The sequence below is a fragment of the Castor canadensis genome, chromosome X (genome assembly GCF_047511655.1).
Source record: "Castor canadensis chromosome X, mCasCan1.hap1v2, whole genome shotgun sequence".
NCBI lineage: Eukaryota > Metazoa > Chordata > Mammalia > Rodentia > Castoridae > Castor > Castor canadensis.
The window spans coordinates 126,272,573-126,292,920 of NC_133405.1; the positions used below are offsets into that span (position 1 = coordinate 126,272,573).

Sequence of the window (20,348 nt, forward strand, 5' to 3'; positions counted from 1 at the left end):
GAGGCATTTTTAAATGTCGGTTCAAGCTCTGAACTGTTTGATTTAATTTTTAAATTGAGATCAATTTATATTGGTTTCACTGGTTAGAAACCATTCTGTGATAAATATGTCAAACAGATTCTTCCTTTAGTCAACAGTTTATTCAAATCAGCTAACCTGTCAACTAATTTCCTTTCCTGTATCTGTGAAAGAGAAGAACTTTTCCCATTCATCATTTGTCCAATATACTTGCTGCTAAATGTTACTTGCCTCTAAGGCCAAGAAGGAAGAACTTTGTCTACAAAAGTGTTCTTTTTCATGTTTGATTTTGTGAATATATATTCTAGGGAATGTCGTCAAATTTTATTGACTTTAAAAAAGATATATCTTTACCCAGATAAAAAATACTTTGTATATTTCTTCAATAACAGCTCCGTTTGAAGGCTCTAATAAAAATTATTAAGTATGTACTAGTGATAAGAGAATATGAATCAGAAAGAAAAATAATGATGAAAATATTATACAGAATAAGTACAAATTATTGGGCATAATAAAGCAGATAATTAAAAGACCTGGACAGTAACTAAATACTGCTATTTAATGCCAGTGGAATTTAAAATGAAAAGAATGGCATAAATAAAACATGGAGTAATAAAGACTAATTGGGTGAGGGTTAAAAAATGTAATTAGGTATTTGAAAATAATAATATGGCAGAAGACTGGTAAGAAATTGGAGTTAAAGTATTTTATGGCCTTTATCACAGTATGAAATAGGATAAAAGCATTATATCTTATCTCAAGAGTTCATATTTAAGTATTACCATTAAAATAATATAAATGGAGCCAGACATGGTGGTGCAGGCCTGTAATCCTAATACTCACAGACTGGGACATGAGGATTGGGAGCTCAAAGCCAGCCTGGGCATTACATAATGAAATGCTCTCTCATTAGAGGGAGATAATGAAGTATATATCTTTCAAAGCAATAGAAGAATAAAGAAAATCTCATCACTCCAAGAGAGGGAAGAAAAATGGTGCTTGGGTGGTTGAGAAGTATCACAAGGAAAAGCATGGCAAATATAAAGAGCAGCAGAAGACATGCAAATAAGTCCAATTGTATTAGTAAACACAATGAATGTAGATGCTTTGATTAGTCCAATAATAGTGGAAATTATTTCAAAAGTGTAGAAGTGTATATGCAGCTTATAAAAGATAAAATCTAAAACAGAATACTGAAGGAATGAGACAAGCTATACTAGGCAAATATTTAAAAAGAAGTTGATGTCATCATAGAGTAGACTCTAAAATGTTTTCAAAAATATGTCATTAGGGACAAAGAAAATATTCTTTATGACAAAAGGATAATTCGCCAAGAAAATATAGCAATTTTAGATCCATAGAATACTAACAACATAGCTTCAAAGTATATAACATAAAATTGGACCTAGTTCTAGAAGTTGACCAACCCATAATCATAGTGGGAGTTTCAAAACTCTTTTAGAAACTAACAGATCAGCCAGACAAGTAATTAAGACACTGAAGATTTGAGCACCATAAGAACCAAAGGTGATAAAGTACACATGCTTAGAACTCTTCACCCAACCAACAGAAAGTACTTATGCATTTCAACTTTGCAAGGTATGTTTTTCAAAAGTGAAAGGCAAACTAGTGTACAAGAAGGTCTGTTAAAAGACTGATAATCAACTGTATGCACACCACTTTTTTTTTGCCAAAATGTTAGGAGAATTAGAGAACAAGAACAAATGCCTGCTAAAGTCCCCCAGATATATTTGGAAACTTAGCAAGCCCAGGTCTAAATATGTCATGGTGAGACCCTGTTTCAAAAAAACCCCAAATAATAAATAATTAATAATAACAGTAATAACATTTAAAAGGTAATGGGAACATAACGCTTATAAGATACATTTAGAGAAGTGATTCTTAATCATATGGGTTACAGACCTATTTGAGTATTTTATAAAGGCTGAATATCTCGTCTTCTCACGAGAAAAATGGTCACACAAAAATTTCAGTAATGTTGTGGACCTTTACTTTCCTGTCTGCCACACCAAAGTGCATGTGTGAACTCCTAGTAGATCCCCTGGAGACCCCAGATCAGAGCCCAGTTGTGCACTGGGGAGGTGGAGGAAGGAGGTTTTATATATGTATGTACATGCATATATACATATATGTATATAGTGAGACTGTGTCTCAAAAAAAAAAGGCCCAGATGTGAGGGACACAAAGTATTTCTGTGTTCCAAGCCCAACCCTGACAGTTCGAGAATAGTGACATCTGCGTTTCTCCTGTTCAAATGAAAGTTTGCCAGCATGGCACCAAGTAATCCATTGATAGCCACAACATCTGGCATCAGCCAGGAGGGGACTGATACCTCTTTTGAGTTTGAATGTGTTTTAAGTTTCCACAACACCAGGCTTAGGACTGACATGTCAGTAGTCCCCCTACCACCCCCCTTACTATAAGAATTGCCAAGGGAGTGGCAAAGAATTAAAGTCTCCTTGGAGGGTGGTAAAATCATTTGATCGTAGTTAAGTGACCCAGAGTGGTTTCTGTGAGTTTGGAAAGATCTCAGTGATGGAATCTGGAATGAAGTAGATGTCTGCAATGCTTGGCTCCCCACCAAGCTTGCAGCTTGTGCTTGCAGCTTGTAGGCTTGGGGTGGGGGAAAGCTCATAAGCAGCAATGGAAGACATCATTACAAAGTGAGAATTGCATACTTGTGATCCCCTTAAGTAAAGCCCAAAGCTGCTGCATACTGGAGCCCCTATCTTCAAAATTATTCTCTGAACCACCTGAAGTTTATCAAATTTTACAAACTCTATCTTTTAAACTAATGCAAAAAGACAGTGTTACACAACTGGCAGTGTCAATGATAGATGCGGTCATTTGAAAGTAAATGCTATTATAATTCTCACTTTAAAGTACATCTTAAGTCCCAAACCTTGCATTTCCTTACTCCCAGTTAATATTCGAAAAGGTTATTGCTGGAAGAATATTACTAGTACAACAAATGAATTTAACTAGTTTTTGTAATAGGGTTTTTCACTTTCTTAACAACATGGGGATGAGATCATATATTTTCAACATTTATCCTAGTCTCTTCTGAGTATTTCATTTGAATAATTGAACTCTATTTTCCTCCCTTGGAACTTAGCAAGGCGATGACACTTAGTGATTCTTAATGCAAAGGAAAAATACCAAGAGGAGAGATTGGCCTGAGGCCTCTGACCTCTCTGACATGGAGCATAGGAAAGGGAATGAATAGCCTGGTAGTCTGGAGGATGCTTCCCAGAGGAGAGAGTGCAAGCATGTGTACAAGGCCAGAAGTGCAAGGAACACTCAGTTGTGTTTCTTGGGGGGCTAGGGAGCAAGTGGCAGGTGCTTAGGCTGCATGCTAGAGGAAGAGCCAGCACATGAACCTCAGGTGGCAATCTAAGTGATTTAGATTCTATCTTGTAGGCACTGGAGAATTTTGAGCAGAGAAACAGAGTCAAGATTCCAGGTCTTTCTGTGACCACTCTTTGTACAGTATGGATTGGAATGAACCAGTAGTAAAATCCGGGAGATCAGTGAGCTGATGTATCAATTTTCATATGGGACAGAAGTAGAGGAAACAGGGACTTTGTACTCTCTGTGTCCTTTCTGGTGTACAGATGACAACATTCATCTCTGTGCTCCCCCCCAGCTTGAAATTGAATAGGAAACTTTTCAAAAGAAGTACTTTGGTGCTACCATCAGGCACGCATTTGCCTTAGAGTTGCCTTGATCGTGCATTAACATTGAGGTAGTTACATTGCCTTTCATTGCTTAAGCCATCTTGCCTCAACATTAATAGCATCATATAAATGTTTTTAGTATCTAATTCAGCATGACCATGTAGACATTCATTGTATTTGACAGGATTCTTTCATTTTCCTATGACAGAAGTTTATCTCAAATAGCCTTTAATTACAAAAGAGAATTTATTGCTCAAATAACTGAAAAGCCTAGGAGATTGTCCTAGGGCCTGGTTGTATTTAGGAGCTCAAATGATCAAATATGTCTCTTTACATTGCTTCTCCCAGTGTGACTTAGTGGGCTTTATTCTCTGTCAGGCTTGTGTTAAGTCAGTTTTCTGTCACCATGACTAAATAGCTTAGAAAAATCAGCCTAAAAGGAGGAAACTTTTATTTTGCCTCATGGTTTCAGAGGTTTCTGACCATGGTTGGTTAGCCCTGTTTCTTAGGGCCTGTGGCAGTACAGTACATTATGGTAGAAACATGGCAGTGGAGCTGCTCACCTCATGGCTGGTAGGAAGCAGTTAAAAAAAAAGTAAGAAGAGGTTCCAGGGTCCCAGTATCTCCTTTAAGGACATGCCCCAAATGACCTGACTTCCTTCAGCAAGGCCATACTTCTTAAATGTTCCACCACCTCCCAGTAATGCCACAGGCTGGGGACCTAGCCTTCAACACATGGACCTTTGGGAGATATCCCAGATCTAAACTATGGTAAGGCTTGTCCTCTGTGGTGGTAGAAGTGGCCTGTTAGCAGCTATACAGTATAGTCTCCCAAAGTGGTGGCCTCCATAAAAAGCAAACTTTTTCAGTAGTGGGTCCAATGAAAGTCCTGGCAGAATGTTTCTCAGCTGATCTAGCTTGGGTCGAATGTCCATCCCCGTACTGTGCCCACATCAGCCAGGCTTGGTTCACATGTCTTTCCCTGCAGCTAGAACCAGGGCCAGAGTGCAGGCAGTGATGAAATCAACTTCCAGAAACACACTGAATCAGAGCAAGGGAAATTATAGGCCATTACCCAAAAGGCGAGGCGGGGATAGCTACCAGACAGGTAGAGGTAACATTTTCATGAGAAGGTGAAATGAAGAATCCAAGGGGCCATATACTCACCAGTCTACTTTTAATAGAAAGGGAGATCAGGGCCCTGAGAAGTTAAGTAATTTGCCCAAGATCACAAAGCTAGCAAATGGTAAAGGAGAAATTTGAACCCAGGGGTGTCTTAAACAGAACTGGCCCTATGCCCTTAACTGTTATCCACATTACCTACAACACTGAGCATTCTATTTGTATAGTTATAAACGTTAAGAAGTTGTGACGTTGAGTTGAAATCTGAAGAGATTGGTAATGGAAAAAATTGAATACCTTTATCAGTTCCTTGAAGTGAATGACCCTCTTCTAAGCCTTCTCTAAACTCTTATCTTCTCCTGTTCCTATGAGATATAGCTATGAGCCTCTTCATTGCCCTCATAACTTCCTTTGGCTATGTTCTAGGTAGCGAATGTCTCTTTTAAAACATGGTATTTGGCAGTGATAGAATATACCAGATATACTCGTGCAGACTGGCAGTTCAATGAGACTATTTTCACTAGTTCTGAAAAATCTACGTGTGTGTGTGCGCGTGTGCATGTGTGTGTGTGTGCGCGTGTGCGTGTGTGTGTGTGTTTTGCTTTGGTGGGGATCAAATCCAGGGCCTTGTGCAGATATTCCACCCACCACTGAATTCCCTTGCCCCTCTATTTCTGTTAACACAGCATGGGCTCTGTGATATGTGGCACTCATACTGTTGGTAGGTTGCTGTTAAAACCAGCTGTTAGTGTTGGACAGTTGAATTTCTTTGTATGTAAGTGTTGGAGTAGGCTGTGACTGGGTGACAGGGTGGTTACTGCTGTGTCTCTGGTGATTTGTAAAAGAGAGAAACTTGATGGGATCCTGGGGAGGGGCATATGTGTAAAGGGAGGTGAGTCATTTCAAATGTGGGAATGATACCTAATAAAATCACTTTAGCAGACATTTATTAAACACATGAGCCCAAGACAGAGATTCTTGTTGAATTCATCTAGTTTGTTTCGATCTATTGTCCAAGTCTATAAGCATTCTGTATTTCCAATAATGGCTCAGCATCCCCATTGCAGCCCTTATCCGCCCTCCTCTCACTTGCACACCCCCACCCTCAGGAGCAAACTATTCACCACTTCAGCATCTCTGCTCTTTTGTGCTGTTAAGTTCTACTCCATCCCCTGATTGCTTTGAGAATCCTCTTTTTATTGCCACTATCTAAGAAGGTTGTATAAGCAGTTTCTCCAGCTTGTATAAAGACTTTAGCTCATTGTTTTCATTTTTACCAGTAGAAAATTATAATGTTGAGTATGTGTTTTAAAAGAAAATACACACTACCCTAGGAAGTCACGTATCCTATCTTCTCTGGTAACCTTCCACCACTATACTCCTCACCTACTGAAATATACTGCCCTGACTTCTACCTCCCTAACCTTTACCTCTGACCTTTGAGGTTACTGTTCTATTTACTCATCTCCGAGTGGAGCAATAAGCCATTTCCTATGTTTGAAGCAGCTCCCCAGTTTTGCCCACTTTTCTACTTTTAAAGCAAAAATGAGACTTTACTTCCTGCTTGAATCATTCCTAGTGTTCATGCTCTGCATGTCTGGTTTGTGTCCTCAGGGTTTCCTGAAGACTAAACAGAAGAATATATGCACAATAATAACAAAGCTCTCTTAAATGGGAAATTAATTGTATTAGCTGTGTATAATACAGATAGAAAGATAATATATTTTTTTGATGGACTGGGGGCTTTGCATTTGGAAAGCAGGTACTCTACTACTTGAACCATACCTCCAGTCTGACAGATAATAACTGTGAAAAGATATTTCTTGCTATAAATAAGTAAAACATAACCTTTATTGTACATTTATTCATCTATTTATTCAGTACCTACTTAGGCCAAGACTTGGGTTAGAAACATAAACAAAAAAGACAAACTTAACACTCTCGTCTCTCTATAAATTGTATAAATCTTTTGCCTTTTACAGAAAAGGCAGATTTTAATCCTAGGAAGCTTACAACATAGAAATAATGCTTAAGATTATACCAGAAAGATAGCCCATGTTCATTGACCAAAAACTTCAATATAGTTGAGATAGCAATATTTCCCAAACTGGTCTACGGGTATAGGAAACTTGATTTAGATCAAGGTCCATTTTTTACATATATATGTCCAACACTTTGTTAAAAAGGCTTTTCTTTCTCCTTTAGATTGTCTTTAGAATGTTGCCAAGAGCTAGTTTGCCATATTCATGTAGACGCATTTCTGTTCTATTCCATCCATTTATGGGTCTATTCCTTTATCTCTTGTTGGAGTCATACACATTTAGGATTGTTATATCTTTATGGTAAACTGACTCACATGATTAGCTGTCTTTCTCTCCCTCTGCTACAAGATGGAAAGTGTTTTAGATATAGGCTGCTCCAGTAGTCCGGTTCCTAAAGAGACGATAACATGGAGCAGAACCATAGGTGACCATGGATGGACACAAAGCATAGACAAGAAACAAACATTTGTTGTAAGAAGGCACTGGAATTTTAGTATAGTTTGTTACCCAAGCATAGATGCCAAGCCCAGGACCTAATTCATTCTAGACCTTGCTCTTTGTTTACAAACAGAAGCCAACAAGAGCACTTTAAGGAACTGAGAAGAGGTAGAGAAGGTAAGAGGAGCAAACAAATGACTAGAATTAAAGGCAGTCAGCCTACCTGTCATCCTGGTGCTGGCTATTGAATACAAGGTACTTAATGAGACACAATTTATATGATGCTCATCTGTCTCAGGCCTTTTCTCCTAGAGTTTAAGACTATCACTGTCAGGTCAGCCTGTATCAGTGGTCCAAGTCTCATCACAGGGTTGTGCTATCTCCACTAAGAAGGAATTGTGATATCTACTCTTCATTATTCTTAGTGTAGTAGTTGCATTCCTTGAGATCTGTCCCATCCTCCTCCTTCATGATCTCACACCTGGTCACCTCAAAAAATGACTGTTGAGCAGGAGATCAGATATTATTATAGAACTTTCCACCAATATTAATTTAGTCAGGCAAAGTGTACAGAGTTTAATAAAGTAAAAAAAAAAAAAGAGAAGCCAGGTGCTGGCGGCTCACATCTGTAAACCTGGCTACTGAAAGACTGAGATTGGGAGGATTGCTGTTCAAGGCCAGCCCAGGCAAATAGTTTGTGAGACCCCATTTTCAAAAAGTAACCAAAGCAAAATGGACTGGAGGTGTGATTCAAGAAGTAGAGCACCTGCTTTGTAAGCATGAATCCCTGAATTCAAACCCCAGTCCCACAAAAAAAGATTTATATGAGTGAGCACAATTCAGGGCTAAACTAGAAGGGGCAAAGCATGACCTGGGTGGGGAGAGGGTAGGGTTGCCAGGCTTTTTTTTCTTTTTCAAAAATATGAATGGAGGCCAAGTGTGGTGGTACATACCTATAATCCCAGATACTTAGGAGGCAAAGATAGGAGGATCATGGTTGGAGGAAAACTTAAGTGAAGTTAGCTGGAGACCCTATCTTTTTTTTTTCATTTTTCTTTTATTATTCATATGTGCATACAAGGCTTGGTTCATTTCTCCCCCCTGCCCCCACCCCCTCCCTTACCACCCACTCCGCCCCCTCCCTCTCCCCCCCCCCTCAATACCCAGCAGAAACTATTTTGCCCTTATTTCTAATTTTGTTGTAGAGAGAGTATAAGCAATAATAGGAAGGAACAAGGGTTTTTGCTGGTTGAGATAAGGATAGCTATACAGGGCATTGACTCACATTGATTTCCTGTGCGTGGGTGTTACCTTCTAGGTTAATTATTTTTGAACTAACCTTTTCTCTAGTACCTGTTCCCCTTTTCTTATTGGCCTCAGTTGCTTTAAGGTATCTGCTTTAGTTTCTCTGCGTTAAGGGCAACAAATGCTAGCTAGTTTTTTAGGTGTCTTACCTATCCTCACCCCTTCCTTGTGTGCTCTCGCTTTTATCATGTGCTCATAGTCCAATCCCCTTGTTGTGTTTGCCCTTGATCTAATGTCCACCTATGAGGGAGAACATACGGTTTTTGGTCTTTTGGGCCAGGCTAACCTCACTCAGAATGATGTTCTCCAATTCCATCCATTTACCAGCGAATGATAACATTTCGTTCTTCTTCATGGCTGCATAAAATTCCATTGTGTATAGATACCACATTTTTGGAGACCCTATCTTAAAAATTAAAAGCAAAAGGACTGGGGGATGTGGCTGAAGTGGTAGATCACTCACTTAGCAAGCATGATGTCCTGATCATCATGATGTCATGATGTTTAGATTACACTAAAAAAAATTAGTGGAGGCCAGGCATGGTGGTTCATATCTTTAATCCCAGAGGATTAAAGAGGAGGAGGCAGAGGCAGGAGGATCAAGAGTTAAAGACCAGCCTGAGTTATAAAGCAAGACCCAGTCAAAAAAAAAATCAATGGGATAAAATATCTCTACTAGCAGTATTTACAGTAAAAATAAAGGACAGTATATCAAACAACTTTTTTTCCTAATAAAAAAGGCAGTTACATGGAGTTCACCTGCACTTCTTCCCATAGCCATGCATCTCCATCTGATTTCCTAAAATTATTATAAGTATGTGAAAAAGAAATAATGTGAATGAAAGCAGTTCAAATAGGTCAATAATATTAAATGTAGCACCCAGTTATTGATTGCATATCTGTGTCAGATGATCCAAAGTGCTTGATACATGTTAAGTCATTTAATCCTCACAAACCACCCTACAAGGTGGGCAGTGATATAATCCCATTTTACAGATGGAGACGTCAAAGTCATTTGTTCAGGGTCACTACTGGATTGTGGTAAAGCTTTGAACAGTTTTATTCCAGAGTCTGTGCCCTTAAACACAATGCATGGAAGTTTGCCATTCTTATTAAAGGAGAAATAGTGAAGAAGAAACTAGTTAAAAAGAAACTAAAAATTAGCTAACAGAAGAGCAAATACAATGGCCCCTTCCCCACAACAATAAATAGTTGCTCAAATTCACTGATAGGGAAATAAAAATTTTAAAATAAAAGTGGTCATGCAACACCACTTTACACCCATCTGACAAAAAATTTGAAATATTGATAGCTTGCTGACAGATGGGAGATATTTATTAAAAGTAAAAGTGCATATGTATATAATCTGTCAATCTTACAGTTCTATTTTGGTGATTCTATTCCATAACAAACAAGAGCATTGTTAAAAAGTTTATGTTATAAGGACATTTATTGCATATTTTGTATGGCAATAAAAAGCCCTGGAAAGTAAATAAATAACTGTCATAAGGCTAAATGACTAGATGCATTATTATGGGTCCCTACCATATGGATTGAGGGATCTAGTAAGGTTCTGTTGAATGAGAAATGCCAGGTGAGCAGTGATCTTATGATTCCCATGTCATTAAAAATAATATTCAATCCAGAAAGGCTATATATGAATAGTAATTTATATGTAAACATACACATATATGTATATATAATCTTATTTAAATATCTGATTAAATATATAGTATCTGAAAAAAAGGTAGAGAAATAGATACAAGGTTATTACGTGGACTGTGTTTATGGGATTGGTGCTGTGAGGGGAGGAGGTAACAAGCAAAAAAAGATAAGGAAAACTGAAAAAAATGCATCTATATTATTATAGTTACACAATGTTATATGTGGGTTTATATATAACTAAGGAATATTTTTTAAAGATTGAAAAGCAGCATGTGGTTAAAATGATCATATCAGAATGATTATACCATAGGCTTAGCCTAGACAAATCTACCCACCTTCTTCCTATGGTCTGCATTTGGTGTTTAGCTTGCAAAATGGCATCAGATGTGATATGCAACCTTTTGTTCCCCTTTCCATTCACATACAAATATCAACCAAAGCTTCAGCTATCTAAAGAGATGGCCCCTCTGGGTGTTATTCACAAGAATCCGTGGACCAGGAATATAGCTGATGCAGCACAGTCCAAGTCTGCATAGGGGAAGAACTCAAAGACAGAACTGCTGAGTCGTCTTTATTAAAAAGAACAGCAGAACTGGGGGATGACAGTATCTTCCAGCCTGCCATCATTTCAGTTTTTATAAGCCACATCAAATAAACCACCCACATCTTCTTCTAACACAATGCATCATGTATTAAAGATTTAAAGAGAGAAGCAGGTCACAAAGTAAGAATTCCTTTTGCTGAATGCAGTTAATACCCCAATTTTTCATGGCTTGTGTATGTATAATTTTGAAAGTGGGGATCATCTGAAACACCCAGACTGTTTCTCTGTCATTGAACAAGGGAGACAGAAAGTTCAATTTTGGGTAGAGATGAACTAACCCACTCCAACAGTTACACCCAAACTAACGAATAAAAGGAGTAACTTTCAGTTAACAGGATGGTGACATTTCATAATCCAAACCACACTTGGCTTTGCTGTAAGTCATCACTGCTGTGTCATTGGAAAGTTGTTTGTTTCAGTAGACTCACAGTTGGTGTAGATGCCAGGAAGGGATTTCCTGTCCCAGGCTTAGCCAACAGGCCTCAGAATAGATAAAGGTACATATGTTATCAATTGTTGATGAATAGTGATTTATTTTTAAAGAATCAGTAATCCACTATTGGAATACAACTTGTACTTTCACTCACCCATTCCTGGACTTCAATTCTGATTGACTTAAATGTCATTGATACATAGTTGTTGACTGAAGACCTATATCAAGTACACTGAATGCTATTGCCCCTGAAGGTAGTATGAGTTGAATTTTAGATGTTTCTTGGAGAGGTCATAGATTAAAGGAAAAAGTCAAATATTTAACTTCTTGGGGGGGACCATGTGAAATGATGCCAAAATGTTTTTTTTTTACCTAATAACCTTGGCAGTATCACTTTGAATGTACCCTATGGAATTTTGCATGAGCCTTCTTATAAATAATATGATACCCTTTGAGTCATGATTATTGTTTTGTGTTTTATGTATTGTTTGTACTGTATTATTTTGTTTTCTGGTGCTTGGGATTGAACCCAGGGCCCAAAACATACCAGGTAAGTACTCTACCACTAAAGTACATCACCAGCCCTAATGAGTAATAGATCTTTTTAGGCTGACAAAATTCTGATTGTTATGTGTACTTTATTACAAACATTTGTTGATGTATTTTTCAGAAAAGTCAACAGAGCTTTACCTTTATGTGACTTGTTTCCTAGCTTATCCATTTTATTTCTAGGCTCTTCTGAGATTGTTAGGGCTAGTTGTAAAAAAAAAATTTACCAGTTTTATTGAGATATAATTTACTTACCACACAATTCACCTATTTAAAGCATATAATTGAATGGTTTTTAGTATAATCACAGAGTTGTGCATACATCAAAATAAATTTTAGAACATTTTCATCATCTCAAAAAGAAAAGAAAAAGCATGAGCAACCACTCACTCCTTCACTCTGCCTCCATCCCCAGCTCTAGGCAAACAATGATCTTTCTATATGTGTCAATTATGGACATTTCATATTACTGGGATCACTCAATATATGGGGCCTTTTGGGAATGGTTTCTTTCACTTAGTATGTTTTCAAAGTTCATTCATGTTATAGCATATATTAGTACTTCCTATCTACTGTCAAATAATATTTCAGTATAAAGACTACATTTTGATTATCCATTCAACTATTGGTGGATATTTGGCCCATTTCTAATTTTTAGTGTTTATGAATAATGCTGCTGTGAACATTTGTGTACAGTTTTTTGTGTGATGGTCTGGCTTTACAATTACTCCACTGCATTAAAAAATTCCAGTGATGTCACAGCTAAATAGAGTCTGAAAAGTTCTCTTGTACAGAACCTTCTGTTTAGGTGTATGAAGTGTCTGGATTTCAGACAAGGCAGCTGAGGTCCAGATAGGCAAGGTGGCTTCCCTGGGTACACAGAGCTAGAAAGTAGTTTTGGGTCCTGCATCAAGGTTTCTTGCTTTAAAGTTCAGTGCTTTATCAACTGATATGGGAGTGTGAAAGCCAGAGAAGACCTAAAGCATTCAATATGCAGATTTACAAAGCCTTATAAGCTTTCTCTGTTTGCTGTTTCTTCTGTCTTGTCACTTACAACAGTGTGGTGTGGTCTGAAAGTGAAAGAAGCATATAAGAGTTAGAAAGTTACTTAGGTTTTCTAGTCTCATCTCCTAATTATACAGTGGAGGACACTGAGGTGCAGAGAAGTGATGTGATTTCCCACCCCAAATCAAGCTAGGGGCAGAGCAAGGACTAGAACTCTGGTCTCTCTGCCCCTCATCCCAGGTCCTCATCTGCCCCCTTAGGTGAGCATTCTTGCCCAGGAACTATGTGAAGGGTGATTGCCAAGCTATTTTGTGTCTCCTCTAACAGAACCCTGTCACAGGGCTGTTGTCAGCCAGCCATGACCAGAAGGATGCCTGGGTGCGGGATAACATCTACAGCATCCTGGCTGTGTGGGGCCTGGGCATGGCCTACCGCAAGAATGCTGACCGTGATGAAGATAAGGCCAAGGCCTATGAGTTGGAGCAGGTAATGGTGACCGACCACTGTGTCTTGGCTGCTTATCAGCTTTATGAGAAGTAGCTGTGTATGGTGAATACTTGTCATGCAGGCTTGTCCTCCATTTTTGCCATAGAATATTTTGGGGAGGCATTTAGGTGGTCCCCTCCACAAAATAATGACTGCAACAAAAACCACACCAAATGACTAATGAAAGTATCCACATTTCCAAGCACAATATGTCAACATGCCTAACTAGCTACATTTCTTTCATATATGCTCTATCAATTATATGCATGTTTATATGCAAGATGTAGTTACAAACTAATATGATTGTTTATAAAAAGTCAACAAATTACAGCTGTACATTGCAACGTATGTACTTACTCTTCAGAGTAGTCACATCAAAGAACAGCCAAACACTACTGACACTGCTCAAACATATTTTTCATTTTTATTAGCATCTATTTATTGTTGAGGGAGGATTTGTTGTGTCAATTCTGAATAGCCTCACATTGTATATTGGTTAAATTGCCTCCTCATCTACTCCCTGCCACTCCCTCCCCATCCCACTTAAAACAATTACAAGAGATTTCATCATTCTATTTCCTTTATGTATATGAAACTCATCAACCCTATTCCTTCATCTTCATCTCCTCCATTTATCCTACTCCTTCCCACAAGTACCCCCCATGCACACACTGTACCTGTTTTACAGTCCTGTCTTTCATTATTAATCCCAAAGTCAATGTTCAAAGGGTTTGTCAATGTATCCCAGCTGTGAATATGCTTTACTTTTGTCAGTTCAACCCTCTTTGTTACTCTCCCTTGAAAATTCCCTTAAAAATATCTTTCTACTTTGAGCCATTCCAGGTGGTCAGGCTTATTAATTAATTTCATGATCATCCTTTAATTTTGAGCCAAATTGGTGTTATCTAGTTTTTGTGCCTATGTTATTCACCATACAGCACAAAAAAGTCATTTTATTGGTTTCTAAAATCAGAACTCATAATACTCACCAAAGCAAAGATTTGCTATTGTTGAATTTAGAATAATCTGCCCATGAGTACAGGAGGTATATTCCAAAAATTGTAGTGATAGTATTGAGGTAAAGAGTGTTGAAATAAAAAGGTTCAGTTCTCTAAACATGAGAGCCTTTGGGCTTTATATTTATAAAGACACAATTTGGGCAGGGAGAAGTGGTGCTAGAATTGAACTCAGGGCCTCGCATGTGCTACGCATGTACTCTACCACCGAGCTACATTCTTAGTTTTCTTTTGAGATAAGGTCTCACTATGTAGCCCAAGCTGGTCTCAAGCTCTCTGTATGTAGCCTAGGCTGGCATCAAACTCCTGATCCTCCTGCATCTGTCTTATAAATGCTGGGATTAAAGATGTGGACCACTATGCCCAGTTTGGGACTTGTCTTGAATACACACATTCCTGAATTGCCTTCATATTCAGTGGATCATCAGGTCCTAGAAGAGTTCTTCCAGCAAAATTGGTCCTTATTGGTAGCAACTAAAAGGGGCATGAGTGATAGGCAGCATGAGGGAAGACTTGACAGCCATGGTAATTTCTCATTAAGAAAAGATTTGACCAGACATTCTGAGTGTGAGGTGATGAAATCACTCTGTCTTTGAGGTGAGGGAAGTTTTAAAAATTGCAAACAGCAAACACTGAATGCTCCTCCCAGAAGATACATGAATTTTATGCAAGTAAATCATTCATAAATTTGATGCCAGTGTCTCCTATCACCCTTTAGACACAAATCAAAGTAAAGCAGTAACTGTCAACAGACTCACACACCCGTACCTGGGCTGGCTTAAGGTTATCTAAATTTGCTGCTCCCTGGCTAAGAATAGTGACACACAAACAGACCATATTGTTTCATCATAATGCCTTTTACTGTCTGGCAAATGCAGTTAATAAACTAAAGAAGACATCTCCCTTGATAAAGGAAAATAACACAGGGATGTTCTGCTGGTGCTCAGTAGTGGCGCTACTGAATTTTGGGCTCGGGAAGTATAGTTCTTCATTGCGTGACTGTCTTATGTATTGTAGGATCTTTAGGGTCTCTGGTTCCTACTCACTAAATGCCAGCAGTCCCCACCTCTGACATTGTGATAATTAAAAAGCCTCCAATCCCACATTTCCAAATGCTTCCCCCTCCTGGAAATGGCAATATCATTCCCAGCTGGGAACCACTGTACTTCTTCCTAATGAAAAATAACTTTATTTACTTAAGGAGAAGTAAGAGGAAATGTCAATTATAAAAATATTAGTACTGCCAGTCTCCAGTGACTTATGCCTATAATCCTAACTACATGGAAGGCTGAGATTGGAAGGATCTTAGTTCCAGGCCAGCCCCCCCAAAAATGTTTGTGAGACACCCCCCTCCATGTCAACTGAAAAAAACTGGACATAGCAGTGTGCGCCTGTCACTCCAGCAATGGCAAGAAGCTTAAAATAGGAGGATTGGGTCCAGGCTGGCCTAGGCAAAAAAAAAAAAGCAAGACCCAAGCTCCAAAATAAGCAGAATAAAAAGGGTTGGAGGTGTGTCTCAAGTGGTAGAGCACCTGTTTTGCAAGTACAAAACCCTGAGTTCAAACCCTAGTCCTACCAAGCAAACAACAAAAACAGCAAAAAAAAAAAAAAAAAAGAATGCGAGTGCCTATTTTTCCTTACAATTATGAGATTATATTTTCTGCCTAAAAAGAGTTTAAGACAAAAAGTGAGATTATATCCTAGACTCATAAGATTTTAAAGGTGGAAGGATCTGACTTCCAGGCATTTCACTGGCAGTGAACTTTTGTGGCACTTGACTAAAATGTGAACATTCTATGAGAGAGCATATGCCCCTGGGTAGAAACTTCTTTAGGCCAGGCTATTTTGACCTAGAAAATATTCCATTGTCCCACCATTCGTGAGGAAGTTGTATAGTGTTTTTAATAGACCTTATTAAAAGCCAGTCTTTAAATGGGCCTGAATTGTGGAGGAAATGGAAGGCAACATGATGTACTGTTTAAGTTTGAACTGCAGTGTCTGATTGCCTGGGCTCTATCCTTGCTCCACTCCTGCCAGCTGGGAGATTTGAGTAATGTTACCTCACCTCTCTCAGCCTCAGGTTCCTCATCTATAAAGTGGAGTAAAACTACCAGCCACCTCATAAAGGCGGCATAAGAATTCAAGATAATCCAAGTAATGCCTGGATGTTATGTTAAGTGACTAATGTAGCATTACTATTATTACTTATATCAGTGATAGTAATTGGTTGCAATACATCAATTATTAAAAAAAACTTGGCTACCATTTATACTTTGTAAGAACTTTGCTCAAGAGTCCAGTAATGGTGATACAACTGGCTCTTTTGGCAAAACATCATACTTTTGGGAAGGTATGGTAGAGTTAATTCATCTTTAGTTTAACTAAGAAATGTGACATAAAGTTCCATAGTACTAAGCTTATAAAAATTCTGTTGCTAAAATGTCAATAGGGAGTCACTGAATTTTAGAGCCAAGAGATGGCATCTGATCCTACCCTTTAATATGAAATAAGTCACTTTATCAAGGTTTTTCTTTCTTTGTGATGGAGTAGAAAATGTCAATAATATGAACAATCAGAATATTAGTATATGCTCAGGATCTGCCTTTCCAGGGAAGCCGCTAGGCAGTGCTGGCCATGTGGGGAGGTAAGAAGGTGGTTTTCTGGGAGCAAGGCACCTGGACCTTGTTACTGATGCCACTTTATTTCTATAGAATGTGGTGAAGCTGATGCGAGGTCTTCTCCAGTGCATGATGAGACAGGTAGGTGGAATTCGAGAGACGTGTGCTTACCTAGCCTAAGTGTGGCATTTCATGTCATTTTAATAGTGACAATTAACATGCTTAATATGTTTTGAACTTAGAGCAATTTAAAATATTTTTCTTGCTTTCTTTTTTATCCTCAATAATTTTATTATACAGCAGGCCCTTAGTATCCATGGGTGTATGGTTCCAAGAGACCACTATTGAGAAACATTGCAGGTCCTTGATTAATTTTTCCCATAACGCCACCCAATTTCCAGTAAAGGTATGATACAACTCTAAAATCTTCAAAATCTAAAATTTTCACTTTAGCACTTAAATTAAGCATATTACATGCCCTTTTTTGGTTTGGGAGGATTACCATAACTTTTACCTTGCTTTTGGGAATCATTTGCTTTTGGGGAGATATATTTTCACAAAATTATAGGCAGGGAAACACTCAACAGATCACACAACAACTGAAACACAACTGATGATAATGCTGGACAGACTGAGAGCATCTCCACATCAACTAAGCTGCATAATGCATGGATAGGAGTTTAAAATTTTTGTTTTTGAAATTTGTTTTGATTTTTTAAAATTTATTTTCAACAGTGCTTGGTCAAAACCACATGTAACAAATCCATGAATAAGGCCAGCTTACTGCACTATAGAATCATGGTTTCAAGGCGTACTTTCTGAGACACTCTTTTTGAAGAGTTGCATGTATAAAAGGAGTTTGTGTCTTTTTTTAATTAAGAAATAAAATTTAAAGCCACTTCTAGAAAACCACTTACTATTGTTATTCTGCCAAGCTTATAAAAGGGCATGTTTTCATGTAAGATCAAGTGCCTGAGTTTTTAAAATGTGAAGTTACTGTTCACTGATATTTTTAATGAGGTGCAAGTAAAACAATTCATTGAGCATGTACTATGCAAATTCAAAGATGAGTGTGAGACGGTCCCCATCCACAGTCATCATGTTCAAAGTTGCTCTTTTCTTTTCAACAATAGGGAATGAGAATTTGAAATTTAATCATGTACTCATTCCTTCCCTCCCTGTTTTCTTGAGTACCCATCATGTGCTACAGCAGGGGCTCTGGCATGGCTTTCCCTCTGCAGAGTTTGTTAGCCCCCAGCCCTGGACTGAGGCATTTCCATTGAATGGTTGGGAAGAATCCCCAGCACAGCCCTATGTGTAGTGCTCACTTGCAGCTGCCTGCCACCCCTCTGGTTCCTAGAGGTAGCGGATAAGAGGTCTAGATCCAGTGATTGGCCTTCTATGTGACTTCTGCCAGCCATGAACCTGTGTAGCTATTTGAAGCTGGCTTGCCTTCTCCCTCAGGTGGACAAAGTGGAGAAGTTCAAGCACACTCAGAGTACCAAGGACAGCCTGCATGCAAAGTACAACACTGCTACCTGCAGCACCGTGGTGGGCGATGACCAGTGGGGCCACCTCCAGGTGGATGCCACCTCCCTCTTCCTCCTATTCCTGGCCCAAATGACTGCCTCAGGTGAGCCAGGGCCATTTGAGTTCATTACATAGGGAATGACAATCCAGAAAGGGAGTGGGAGGAAGGCAGTGTCTTAGTCTCTGTGCTACCATAGAAAATACCTGAGACTGGGAAATGTATAAAGAATGGAAGCTTATTTTCTCAAAGTTCCAGAGGCTGAGAAGTCTAAGATCAAAGACACCAACAGTTTCAGTTGCCTGGTGAGGGTCACATCCTCTGAAGGGGAGGGACGCTGTGTTCTCACATGGCAGGAGGACAAGAGACCTGCACTCTATGATACCTCTTTCATAAGGGCCTTAAGCCCACTGTGAGGGAGGAGCTCTCATGGCCTAATCACCCTGTAGAAACCCCACCTCTTACTACCAGCACATTAAGCGACACTGAATTTTGGAGGGGGTACAGTCAAACCACAGCAATCAGTATTTTAAATGAAGGGAAAACGTGCTGTTTTAAATAATATGCACATTTATGTCTGTGATAAGGCAGGGAATGCAGGGTCACAGTGTGTCAACTGGACCTAGACATGTACAAATTGAGGATTGTTAAGCCTGTTCTGTTAGCTTCTTGCTGTGGAGCCCACAGCTTCCTTCCTGTTACTCTCACCTAGTTTCTGAAGCAACCTAGGGCAGTTCAAATATCTGCAGGCAGTCTCACGCTTGCTTTTAGACTCTTCTCCAGGATTAGCACCCTGTTCTTTCTGCTGTCCCTCTCACCACCCTGGTCACCTTCTAGACAGAGCTTCGTTCATCCAGGTTACAATTAAACAACTCTATTCCCTGTGTCCAGGTTGGGTGACCAGCCTATAGCACGCATGCTGTGAGGAGGCCAGCACCTTGTGCACAATGCATGGTGTTCCTGTTGAGATCAGAACTGCTGATTTCTATGCAGCTGATCACCAGGCCTCCCAAGCTCCAGGCTACAGCCCATCTTTGTTCAGCAAGTGTTCTCTCTCCCAGAAGGGCATCTGCTATGGATGCTCCCCAAGTTCAGCCACTGAGAAGTTGTGTCCTACAGCTGTTTTCACCACTTCAGTCCAATAAACTGGAGCTTGAGGTGCCCCTTATTTCATACTGCAATTGTGAAACTCAAAAAAAACCCAGAAATCAGCAAGCAACATCATCATGGTTTTGTAAACAAAGCCCTTATTCATAAAAGTACTTTTGGGTTATGAAAGTTAATGTGGACTCACTGGAGGTATTTTGGAAAATGTAACGTGATGCAAAGAAAACAATTCCACTGCCAATTTTGATTTGATGTGTCTCCTCTAAGTCTTTTTTCTATGCATTTTCTCTCATTTTAAATGTCAAATTGTATACATAAGTATAGTCTTTCATTACATAAAAGTGGTTTCATGGCCTAGTTATAGCATTATAACTTGTAAAACATTTCCCCCATAGTCTTATAAGTGCTTCATAAACATTATGTTAGTAATTTTATCAATGGATATACCATAATTAATTTAACTATTCTTTTTGCTGTTGCAACTAATGTTGCAATATCAACTTTCTATTTACTTGCTTCTAATAGATGTCATTCCAATGCTACTTATAGATGTATTGCCAAATTGTTTTTAGTCACTAGTTAAATATGGGTCTAGTTAAACTTCTAATTTAGTTTGCTAGTTAAACCTCCCTCATTGATGTAAGAGTTCATTATATGTGTGTGTGTGTGTGTGTGTGTGTGTGTGTGTGTGTGTATAAATTCATACTTCACTCC

General features: G+C 38.8%; 1 protein-coding gene across 7 annotated transcripts in view; it reads left to right on the forward strand.

Annotated features, from left to right (window-relative positions):
- Phka2 (phosphorylase kinase regulatory subunit alpha 2) overlaps nucleotides 1-20,348 on the forward strand; it is a 77,411-nt gene that overhangs the window by 3,225 nt on the left and 53,838 nt on the right. For all 7 annotated transcript variants that reach the window (XR_012444638.1, XR_012444639.1, XM_074064217.1 and 4 more), the window contains exons 2-4: nucleotides 13,207-13,365; nucleotides 17,093-17,140; nucleotides 18,464-18,632. Coding sequence is in view for 5 of the 7 variants with exons in the window: in XM_074064217.1 (XP_073920318.1) it covers nucleotides 13,207-13,365; nucleotides 17,093-17,140; nucleotides 18,464-18,632 (376 nt within the window). In the remaining 2 variants the exon portion in view is untranslated. The remainder of the gene's footprint in view (nucleotides 1-13,206; nucleotides 13,366-17,092; nucleotides 17,141-18,463; nucleotides 18,633-20,348) is intronic.